At 39.6% G+C, this 12818-nt stretch overlaps 1 protein-coding gene across 1 annotated transcript; it reads left to right on the top strand.

Moving 5' to 3' along the window:
• Positions 1–6972: 6972 nt before the first annotated feature.
• Positions 6973–9140, top strand: LOC147514391 (uncharacterized). Its single transcript, XM_086592577.1, has 5 exons — positions 6973–7225; positions 7796–7841; positions 8265–8373; positions 8821–8936; positions 9054–9140. Exons 1-4 carry the CDS (start codon positions 6973–6975, stop codon positions 8932–8934), a joined length of 522 nt encoding a protein of 173 aa, XP_086448703.1. The 3' UTR covers positions 8935–8936; positions 9054–9140.
• Positions 9141–12818: the final 3678 nt, after the last annotated feature.

The following is a 12818-nucleotide window of genomic DNA, read 5'->3' as shown; positions in this document are numbered from 1 at the left end:
TTTTCCACCCTACAGTACGCTCAGAGCAATGGTCAAGCAGAAGCCAGTAACAAGGCAATTTTGGAGAACCTGGAGAAAAAGATCGAAATGAACAAAAGCTAGTGGCCAATGCCGCTTGAAAACATTCTATAAGCCTCCAGAACGACATCTCATTCTAGCACAGGAGAATCACCATTCTCACTATGCTTCGGCACTGAGGCCGTCATTCCTTCTGAGCTGACAATCAAAATGACCTGCTCTGTAATCATTGAAACTGGCCAGAACGATTCCATTCTTGCCAGAGAGGTCGATCTACTGGAAGAACGTTACGACCTAGCCGCCATTAGAGTGGCATCCTACCAGCAAACTTTGAGGAAGACGTACAATAAACGAGTCAACCTTTGAAGTTTCCAACCTGGCGAGCTAGTCTTGAAAAAGACTAAGGATGATTCCAAACTCACACCAACATGGGAAGAACCCTACATAATAGAATGAGTCGTCGGCAATGGAGCATATTGGATCAAGACCCAGGAAGGCCAGACATTACCACGTCCTTGGAATACTTTTTTGTTAAAGAAATTTTATCAATAAAAGGTCCAATTGCATGAGTTCATACTCTTAACACTATACAAATAGTTTATGTTTGCATCAATGTACATCAGGGAAGAGCTCAAACGTTCTGTGTTCCAAAACGCTTATGTGAACTAAAATGCTCTCCAAGAGCTCAAACGTTCTCTACTCCAGACGCTCACTCAAGCTAACAGGCTACATAGGCTTCAAATTTCTTACTAGTTGAAGACTTACAACTCTAGGCTCAACTCAGTGAAGAACGCTCTCCAAGAGCAACACACTTCCTCAAGCTAAGATGCTCACTCGAGCTAACAGGCTACATAGACTTCACATTTCTTACTAGTTGAAGACCTACAACTTTAGGCTCAACTCAGTGAAGAACACTCTCCAAGAGCAACACGCTTCCTCAAGCGAAGACGCTCACTCGAGCTAACAGGCTACATAACCTTCGCATTTCTTACTAGTTAAAGACCTACAACTCTATGCTTAACTCAGTGAAGAACGCTCTCCAAGAGCAACATGCTTCCTCAAGCGAAGACGCTCACTTGAGTTAACAGGCTATATAGCCTTCGCATTTTTTACTAGTTGAAGACATACAACTCTAGGCTCAACTCAGTGAAGACGCTCTCCAAGAGCAACATGCTCACTCGAGCTAAAACGCTCACCCGAGTTTAACGGGTACAGAGCCCAAACTACCTCTCAAATCAGAATCCAGTACTTCACAAGAATCCTAAGTCTTCCTAGACAACTGGAAATACATCTTTAGGTCAAATACCTACTGGGATATTAAAACAACATGTAACAAGCATTCAGTTGAAAGTAAACAGCATGCATTCCATAACGTGCAAAATAACAAACTGTTTGAACACACTCAGGAAACTGGTTCTTTAACAATACCGAACTGCCACTTATGTGGACACCAGTTTGCCATGTTCTCAAAAACACGAACTGCCCGGGTAAGCCTAGGAAACTAATTCTATTGTTTTACAACCACTTACAAAACAAAAGTTAAAGAGAAATATTCATAAACCTCACAACTTACACAAGGGAAGAAGAAATCCAGAAACATTGGTCAAGCACTAGGAATAACACTTTTAACATCATCAGCAGGCATATCAGTTCACTCAACAGCAACAATACTGGTAGACAGAGCGTTACTAGCATCTCCAGGTACGACAAACACATTTATACATAGAGCCCCACGTTCATGCTCTTCTTTCAATTGAAAGTACGTCAGCTCTAGTTCCTTATAATCTTGGCACACATCGTCATACGCCTGCTGAGCCATTCATGCAACCAATTTGCAGTTCTTGGAGTACTCAGTTACTGCACTCAATCTTTCTTGCAATTCAAGATTCGAACTTACCATCGCCGACCTCCCTATCACAGTGTCCTGGTGCACTTTCTTTAGATCCTCCAGTTCCTTCTTTTCAGCCTCTTGAACGATCTGCAAGCTCAATAGTTCTTCCTTAACTTTGCCCAGATCGTTTTTCTCAGCTTCATTCAATTAGGCCGTCTGCTTCAATTTGTGATACCTAGCAAGAAACTACAAATAGAAACATCAATGTTACTCTTGCCAATAAGACAAAAAGGGACCATATAAGATTAAAAGCTTACCAAGCAACAAGCTATATCCATGGTCCTCATATTCTTGTCCAATTCTTGGCCGTCCAGCTCTTCCCTGTCACCTTCCAAAACAATCCCTTCCAAGAGACAATTAGCAATGGGTGCCGACCTGAAGCTACAGTTAGATCTTTTCATAACATGCTTCTTCCCCGTCTTCCCACGAGTATAGACGAAGTTGCATCACAGGTCGATACCCCGCCTCCCCAGCGAACTAATCTCAGCACTTTCTCTAGCAGCCACTTTTCCCTTGCCCGCCACACCACGGTCGGGAGCGCTCAGGTCGATCCCACCACTAGAACTCGGGCACTAGAACACCCTACCTCCAATTTGCTTGGGTGCACTACTAGTAGAGCGATCCATAATCTTAGACAGTTTAGTGGATCTAGAGTCAGACAAGTCCACCTTCTGCTTACCCAGATCGCGCGAACGGCGAGGCATGAATCCAATCTCCTCCAAGACGAGTGGAGAGGTCTCCCTCACCCTTCCCATTGGAGGGACCAAAAATCCAAAATCATCACCATTTACCCTAGACATTCTACACTCCATTGACAACTCAACATTCATCAAAGAACAAAACAACAAGCATACAAAACCTACATATCAAAGAAGACGAGAAAGGAAAAGAAGTTTGAAACTAACCTGAAGCGCTCAAGAGCTTTGGCAAAGTCCAGAAAAATAACGAACCAGTACCCCTCCACTTCTCTAATAACGTTTTTATGGTAAAACTGTTCACTTCCCAATACATACCATTATTACATCGAAACCCTAATCGACGTGTCTCATGACCCGCTGTCTTTTCAAATTCCACAAAACAAGGCAGTTACTATTTTTGCTCACAAACGGTTCGCATCATCACATGTGCTAAACACGTGCTCTCGTCCTCTCTCAGCAGATCGCTTTTACATTGAAACCTATAACGTTAGAAGCGACTCAGTGAAGAACGCTCTCTAAGAGCAAGACGCTCAGTCGTGCTCATAGGCTATATAGCCTTAACACTTTTCACTAGTTGAAACCTACGACGCTAGGAGCGACTCAGTGAAGAATGCTCTCTAAGAGCATGACGCTCACTCTAGTTCACAGGCTATATAGCCTTAACACTTCTTACAAGCTGAAACCTACAACGCTAGGCAAGTGCAACAACATTAGGCAAATTGCATTCAAGACATCAAGAAAAAGACCAAGAAGAGTAAACCATACGTTTCATAAATGTAAAAGAACGAACTGCCTATACAAACTCAGGAAACCAGTTCGTCTACTAACCGACACTACAAAAAAAACGACTTTACCCGACAGACTCCAGAAAGATTACCCGACGGTTTATAACCATAGGAAGTTACCAACGCCTTTTATCCGTCGGGTATTAGTTGGCCATCCGTCCCCGATTGTTTTATTCTGTCCGACGGTTGCACGAGAGTTTTTAGCTATCGGCTAGTTCGACGGGCTTTAACCATTGTTTGTTTCCAATGGACACCTAAACATGGCAATTCTACTTAACCGTCGGCATATATATTCAATTATCAGGCGGCAAAGATTTCACTTCCCACGCCCAAAATTTCAAGAAAAATTAAACCACCCTAAAATTAAAATAATTAAGCCGACTCTAAAACTTCTGACTTTTCAGCTTCTCCTTCTTCTACTATTCGCCTTCTGCAATAGCCCTGCTGATTACATCATTACCTCATGAAACTCTTGAATTTCATTGGCACCACAGTCACTTCGTTCTCAACCTGAACAGGTAATTTTAATGTTTGAATATTTAGTTAATTTCAATGAGTTCTAGTCAACATAGTAGAAGTAGAAAACCAAATACAAAAAAGTACATTTCTCTTAATTTCTTTGGTGAAAGAACTTAAGAACAAGATCTTTTTTATCAAAAAAAAAGAATAATATCTTTACTATGCAAGTGATTCTACGAGTGTGCAGTCTGTCTGCAGCACTGCCATGACTCTTGCGTGCCTTTTCCTCACTGGAATTAGAGATCTTTGCTTGAAAGTTTTACTTTTGTGTTAGATGGGGGTATTTGATAATCATTTGGTTACTTTAACACCTTTCAAATTTCTTGTGTAGACAATGCAAGGAGGGTGGAATCATGAAGCATACTTGTTGTTCCCCGTTCATTTGGATGGAACCTTATTGGACAATGCCAATTCCTTGAAAGCTGATGTTCTTCAAATATTCCGGCAGGTTGGCTTATTATTCCAAGCAATATCGCATAATTGGCTTAGCACAAATTAACAAAACCGTGTTGTGCATACATTTTCTGGGAGGTGTTTGAAGGGGAGAATTTGAAGGCTTTCATAATTGGTGGGGGTTTGGTCCTCTTCTAGCAGGTAGTTGAACTTCCTTTTTCCTCCAGAATAAATTTGATGCTTATTTTGCATACCTAATGGGTCAATCAGGAGCACACAGGAACTTGTAAACTAAATCTTATCATCCAACAAATGTAGATAACAGGGCAGCCAAGTGTTATGTATTATGCAGGGTCTATTCTTCGTACTTTCTCTTCACATCAACATTTACGAGATGCTAAAATTGGAAAGATTTGTAATTTTTCTCGAGTACCTTATATCGCGGATGCTTTCCATTAATATTTATGTCGGTTTCTTTGGATTTTTGTTGCATCGATCTTTTCAGATTTCAGTTGTAATGGGAGTGTTTAAGGTATGCTCAAGGACCTCGCTTCCAAACCAAACTAGTATCTAAAAGCTTCCGACATTACAAGTATCTTGTTCAAATAAGGACACTTTCGTTAGTCCCTGATTAATCTTGGTTGATTCAAATTTGAGTAATGCAGCTCTAAATATTTTTGGTCTTCAAGATGATTTGTTATTGATCTTTCTGCGATTCTTGATGACGAGGGAGTAGCCATCCCAAAAGTTGATGAGCTTGGAAGGCGACCCTTCTTGATTGAGGTGTCGGTGGCATTGTATGCTTCTCATCTCTCTTCGTCATCTTTCTTCATGAAATGTTTTATGCCATTTCAGGATACTGATAGTTGAGAAATCTTGAAAGCTCACTTTAATATCCTTCTATGTCACGACGCGGCTTTCCTTGCCACTTCTCACGCTTACTATAAACTTCTTCAAGGTTTTCCTATCATTGCGGTAATTTCTCGCTTCTTTATGTTGGTTGCTACCAGGTAAAATTTTGTTGCGTCCTCTGAAACTTTCCTCTGGTACTGCCAGAACAAAAAGAAAAAGTAAGAAAAAAAACACATAAATAGGAATAAGAATATAGCTCTTGTTTGTACCTCGTCATTTTTGGTGAAGTCACAAGGAGAAACAAAGTAATCTTGATCTCTAATGAATCTATAGACTGTTGCAGAGCTCTTTATATTCTCTTCAATATGTGAAGGTTATTTTGATGACCGGACTTTGTTCTTTAATGGCTTCTTCAGATATCTTTTGGTCCTATTAGTTGGTTAATGTTGTCAGAGATATTCCCTATTCGCACAAGAGGTCGTGGGATCGGGTCTTGCGTTTCACTAACTTTGGCTCAAATGCACTTGTAACTTTTGCTTTCTCCCCAGCCCCATCGTTTTCTCAATCCGGCACTCCTCACTATTATTTTCATGTATTTCCCCAAAGAGTTTTTCAAGGCCCATTCTTCCCAAACCAGATGATATCCCCAATTTGCCTGCTAATGGCATGACCATGTATTTGATCCAATCGCGAGAATCATCCATGTTTCGGCAATTATATATTCTTTTGGATACTACTTACTGCAAAAGATAGGGGATATAAACTTTCACTCTCATGGAACGACACAAAATAGTTTCACGTTTTGAGTTTTAATTTTTAAATATCATAATGAACCAAGTGAGTTAATTGTTCTTAGTTTACTGATACTTGTACTTTTGTGCTTATATCCCTCTCCATGTTATGTAACTGAAATGATTTCTCCTTCCCTCAATTAATTGATTCCACTCTTCTATATGTAGCTACAAGATCTTGGGGTGCTTACAATAAACAAAGAAGTTCGAAGCAAAGATGAGCTCCTCGTATGCCCACCCACACCGGATATTTGGCTTGAGTTGACCAAAACCTGCAGTGTGAAACATTATGTGTGAAACCAGCTCGAGATGGATGCTCTACTTGGAGTTCTTGAGATTATGGTATGACCAACGATATAATTATGACATTGTTGTAGCTCAACTCTTACGGTGATGATCAGGTTTGTTTTTGCACTCCACGGTAGACCTTGCGGTGTATGCAAATGCTTTGAGGGATTGTCTTCTACAGATTCCTTGAACAGTCTATCAAAGGTGTCAACAACTTTTTATTTTTAGATCAATTAAACCTGACTTTCTATTAGGTCTCCAAATATCTGTCTTCCGAGAATACCGCTTTCCTTTAATACACATTAGGCTCCAACTTTCTGTTTTTGATAACATGGTTTGGCAAACAATTTAACTTGTTTAGTAACCGGAATAATTTATCTTATGTGTGAAAACAAACAAAGAAGTTTAGTCCTCAAATCTACACATGCATTCTCTGTGAGGTCACATATGGATTAAGTGTTGACTTTGTTAGCTTTTTTATGTTTATGATCAAAATCCGATAATCGTGACGCTGAAATAGTTTAGAGCACCTTGATTTTACATGCATTATTCCTACATCATAATGTAGAGATCAGTTATGTGAATGCTTGTTGATTTGAGTGTGTATTGTATATAGGAAGACACATATTTTGTCTATAATATCTTGAAGGACTGATGTTATGTGAAAATAAAATGGTAATTTTTCTCTATTGATTCTCAACGATTTAATTTCTCCTCCAAAACAAATTCTTAGGCACATGGAGTCATTGAGTTGCCAAATCCTCCTCCGAGAGCTGCTAATATTTGAACCTTTTGTTGAAACTGATGAGATAATCATTTCATCGAAATCACCAAGTGAAAATTCACACCACCTCATATGGAAAGGAAACAATAGATGGGTTGAAATTACTGTTGGTGTTATTGGGAAACGTGGAGCTATGCAATCTCTAAGTCCCAATGTCACTGTTAAGGAATCTGGTGACATTTTATCTCTTGAGGAGAAATTTCAAGGTACTACTTTATGAATGTTGGTTACTGATTGCACATGTTAAACTGATGCCTTAGTTGTATTACCTTCGTTTCTGATGGATTTGAAACCAAAATCATTGTTGCCTACTTACATATTGCTTGTTAGTCTATGAAAATTAAGGAAAAAGGAGAGAAAGAAGAAGAGAAAAAGAAAATGTTTGCGTGATAGTGGCACCCATTAGATGATAGGATTAAGCTCGGGCTTCAAAACTTTGACAGATCTTTATACCTTCACAAATATGTCTTTGAACATATTAGGAGTTTCATCCTTGTCTCCCCACAATAAAATGGAAGTATTTTTTTTTAATTCTAGAAGTACTCAACTAAGGGGAATGTATCCTCACCTCGGCTTGCATGTGCTAAAACCGGAGTAGTTGATTGGCGCCTTTTGTTAATTATGAATGTTGTGAAGTAATATCTTTTGAAGATCTATGAAAGAGGCATTTAGAATTTATAAAAAGAAATTTTGTTGCGAATGGTCTAATTATATCAATTATGTAAATTTGGTTTTGTTCTATGTGCCTTAAAGTCTGCTGCTACTTGATTTTACAGGTGGAACTGGCATCAATCTAACTCCGCCGCCATCCTCAATTATGAGGTTCATCAAGAAAACCCTTGATTTTATGGAAATTGAATTCCTTGTCCATAATTTCTTTTTAATTTAATATTTAAACAAAAAGTCAAATCGGTTTAAATCTTTGAAACAAGTGCCCGGTGAAAATAATCGAAAAAATTTTCCAACCTGTTAACCTTTGATAAAATGTGGTGGGATTTGAGCCTGAGCAGGTAGACTCCACATGATTCTAATCATGCGCGATTGTTTCTTGAGAAGGCCCCTTATTAACATTTCTTGAACTTTTTGCCAAACACATCCTTTTTTTTTAGAGAAAAATAGGAGCTCATTCGACCGTTAGCAACTTGTTCAACTATTCCCCGATACTCCTTTGGAAATTTCAAGTTAAAAATTATATTATTCATGTCTACTCACATCCCAGCTTTGTTTTTTCTTCTCTTGTACTAGTAATGAAGCCCTAGAAAGATGTAAACAGAGAATAGAACTTATTGCAAACACTCTCGGACTAGAAGGATTCTCACGAATTGATGCATTTGTAAATGCTGACAGCGGGGAGGTACGTTCACTTTCAGATGTAATATTAACATTATTGTGTTTCTTTGCGAATTTTGTTGGTATAGGAGTAGACGTTGAGACTACTATTTCCTCATTTACTTATACTGGACATGTATGACCAGTCTATTGAGAACCTTTACAGTGCAGCATTAGGATTTAGGAAAGAAAAGTATTTTGATTTTGTCTTTCGACAAATGTGCATTAGGTTGAAAGGTCTTTGAGTTGCTATGTTTTGTCCACATGTGAATATCTTATATCGGATGGCCTAAGACCCACCTGGGTACCTATGACTGTGATTTAAGTGAAAAATAAGTCGACCCATTTGACGGTCAAGATAATGGCCCTTGTCTCATACATTTTCTTCCAGTAATGGCCCTTGTCTCAACTTTATTACATCCATTTTATATGGAGTATCTCTGTGACTAATGATTCTTCTTATTTTCCATAGATGAATACCATGGAAATAATCCCGAAATGTCAAAACTGCTCCATAAAGCAGTTCGCCAAAAGAATGAAAGTGCATTCACAGTTTATCAGCAACACTTGGCTAACCGACCTGTGAATGTGAGTTATCAAAGCTTCTTGTTTGACTGGCACATCATACTATTGAGCTTGTTAAAATTCTCCTAAACTTAATTAAGGAATCTTGATAGATATATATATTATCCATTTTCTATATAGGTTCTTCGAGACCTACTTGAGTTCAAAAGTGATCGGCCTTCAATTCCAGTAGGGAAGGTTGAATCTGCAACTTCCATTGTTCAACGCCTTGGTGGAATGTCACTTGGAGCAATTTCAAGAGAAACTCATGAAGCAATTGCTATTGCAATGAATAGACTATGTGGAAAATCTAACTCGAGAAGGTGGTGAGGTGTGTTATTAGTTGCCGAGATGAATGTATATTATGGCCAATTCTTAACCGCACTTCCCTGCAGAATAGTGGTTAGCATAAATGTTATATCAAAATCTGAACTTCTTAATTGGCGTTTGTAGCATTTGAGTGGGCATTTTCAAGAATGTAATGTTGGGATACATGAAACAATTATTATAAGATTTTTTTTTTAAAATAAAGAACTAATACCCGACGGATAAAAAATGTCTAGTAGCAAACTACCCGACGGCTAGCAGCTGGGATATCCGACGGCTGGTGACAGCTGGTCTAACCGACGGTTCATAACAGCAGAACTATCCGACGGTTTTTAACAGCAACAACTATCCGTCGGTTATTGACAGTCGGCATAACCGACGGTTATTAACAGCAGGAATGTCCGTCGGCAAAGATCCTCAACCCCGACGGCCTGTTTTGACCAATAAAAACCGTCGGAAGCCTATGCCGATCGAGCATTTTCCGACGGTCTTGCGGCAGTTTTGGTCTGTCGGGTAATACCTTTCGCGACAGCCATAGTCAGTCGGGTAAAGTCGTTCTTTTGGTAGTGCGAGCTGCTGGGACATCCTAGAAAAACCAACTCGGTTAGCAAGCATTCATCACATCACGAACTGCCCAGAACAATCCGATAAACTAGTTCGTTTAGTTTGTAAATACTACACTTAGTAAAAGCGAACTGCCCAGGTTTCCCCAGGTTATCAGCTCTTAAGTATCTGACCCATGCCACAACCATTTCGAAAAGCGAACTACCGAGACAAGCCCAAGAAACCATTTCTATTGTATCTTCACACTTCCAAACAACTTACAAGAAAAATCAAGAACACAACTGACTTACAAAGAAGGAATCAAACAACATTCATCAAAGACTCAATCTGCAACTGGTCTAGTTCTTCGGGCGTAGCAACATCAACATCAGCGTCTCGGGCAGGGGCAACAACATCGAGAGTAGTGACAACATCTTCAGATCGCTCAGTAAGGACGACATGAATGTCAGATGGAGCATTACTAGCATCTCTAGGTACATCGACCATAGGTGTACCTGGAGCCCCACGTTCATGCTCTTTCTTCAGTTGAAGATATATCTACTCCAATTCGTTAAAGTCTTGGCCCAAACCTTCATAGGCCTGCCGTGCCCCCTGAGCAACCATCTTGCACGTCTTGGCATACTCTGTCACAGAAGCCAACTTCTCCTCGAGCTCTGCTATCGAGCTACCCTGAGTCAGCTTCTCTAACAAGATGTCGTTGTGCACCCTCTTCAACTCCTCCAGTTCTCTCTCCTTCGACATTTGAACCTGCCTAACATTTGCCAGTTCGTCCTTGAGTTTTTCCAACTAGCCATTTTCAGACTCGCCTATCTGAGCCATCTGCTTCAACTTCTGATAACCCGCTAGAAGCTACATGATAAGAGGCCAAAACTGTAGTTTTAACCCTGTAATAGTCATACTTTTAGACCAATTATGTGAATAATAATTAAGAGTTAATACTGATTACGTGTTTTTATGCGTTTCAGGCTTCAAAGTCAATTATGTGCAGAAATGTGCCACTGTGATGAGATAAAGGAGCAATGGTTGGTTGCTAAGGAGTTCTGTGATTGAAGGCCAAGATTCAAGAAGACAAAGCCTATCTAAAGCCCGGTCAAAGCTGAAAAGTCAAAGTCAACGCGGGCAGAAATAGCACACAAAGTCAGCAGAACTTCCGAAGGCCGTATCTTTGGACTCAGACCTCGGAATTGGGTCTACCTTATGTCAAAATGACCGGATCGGAAAGAGCTTTCCAATGGTCCAAGCCTTGGCCCAATAAGAGGAGCAGAAGTGGACGAGAAGTCTATCAAAGCCAACTGCAGCTGAAGAGGCCTTTTTGGACTGAAAGAATTGGGTTTTGGGCCTGATTCTCTGGCCCAAAACATGGCTCCAAGCCCATGCACGATTTTTGGATCTGAAACATATAAAAACAAAAGCTTAGCTCTTTGTTAATGGTAGCTAGTTAGACCTAAAACTATAGATAATTCTAGATCTAGTTTTCATTAAATAAAATTAAGTTTAGTTTAAATTCAATTCTTGTTTTAGATTAAACTCTTAGAATCATTGTTCTTCATTAGTTTGATAAATAAAATAGTTAGTTTGTCAATTTCGATTTTTGTCATTTACAATTGTTTAGATCTAAATTCCTTTATTACTTGTTATTCATTTCCTAGTTATTACCTGAGATTTCAATCATTGTTTAGATAAATTGCATAAAGATAGAATTTTTATATGATGTCTAGTTTTAAATTAATGGGAAATGATAGTGGTATGAATCAAGGCTAAACCTCCATTAGAGGGGTTGAAGAAGCCTTGATGACGCTTGATCTTTGTTAAACTTAGAAATCGTCATGATAATTATTCCACTCTAGAAACGATTAATTCACCATGAGAATGGGTTTAATCGATCACATGCTAGTTATGAATTGGTAGAAATGCCATGTATAATTAGGGATTATAATTACTATTTTGATATGCAAAGCATTCAATTTGGATCACGACGAGTCTTTGTTAGTAGGATTAAGTTGAGTTAAGGTGGATTCAATTCCCTTTAATTCTTTATCTAGATTCAACCCCCTTAGCATTCTATCATTTCGTTATTCGTAACTTGTTAATTGAATTCACCTTGTAGTATAGAATTCCCCTCATAAATCTCTCATTAGACTTAAGACCGATTAATTAGACTAGAAAATATTCCATGCTAAAGAACTAGGAGTGGAACGAATTTGTTACTCCACTCTATTTCGATAGAATTGAGAGTAGAAAACTTGATAAATTAGGCTCGTAATAAGTTTTAGTTTACTTACGTTTTGAGTTTCATGTTCATTTCGTAGGTAAACTATCTTTTTATGTTTATCACTACACAACAACAACAACAAATGTTACACAACTGCTTACAAAAAAACAAATAACTACAGCAAGAGCTTAAACACTTACCAAACATGCGGCCAAATCCATCGCCCTCAAGTTTTCATCAAGTTCTTTCCCATCCAAGTCCTTATGATCATCGTCAAGAACAATCCCATCCAACAAGCATGAAATAATAGGCGTAGATTTGTAGCAACAATATGATCTCTTCACCAGGTGCTTCTTGCCCGACCTGGGATTGACGTACACTAGGTTCCTCTCCTGTTCGTTACCCCCACCCTTATGGAAGGTCGTCTTGCCTGCATCCGTGGAACCGACCTTCCCCTCCCCTTTTCCACCAGCATCAGCTCCAGCCAAAAAAGATCCCTTCTAAAAACTCTCTAGATTAGGGATTCCAAGATCGTGAATGGTCCGTGAACGCGTGCTCCTCAACCTCTTCCTCCCAGTTTGCTTGGGTTAGGCACCAGAACCTCCCCAGTGGATTGGTCCACGATCTGCGCCAGCTTGGTGACCCGAAGATCAGGTTCATCAGCCTTCCGCTTTGCTAGGCCGCTTGGCCCGCGAGCCACCAACCCAATCTCCTCCAGATCCAGGGGAGAGCTATCCCTCGTCCTCTCCCGTGGAGCGACTTGGTTGCCACTACCACCACCCTGGACAGGTCGCCTCACAAAC

The sequence above is a fragment of the Coptis chinensis genome, chromosome 2, assembly GCF_015680905.1.
Source record: "Coptis chinensis isolate HL-2020 chromosome 2, ASM1568090v1, whole genome shotgun sequence".
NCBI lineage: Eukaryota > Viridiplantae > Streptophyta > Magnoliopsida > Ranunculales > Ranunculaceae > Coptis > Coptis chinensis.
This window is presented reverse-complemented; position numbering and strand designations above follow the sequence as displayed.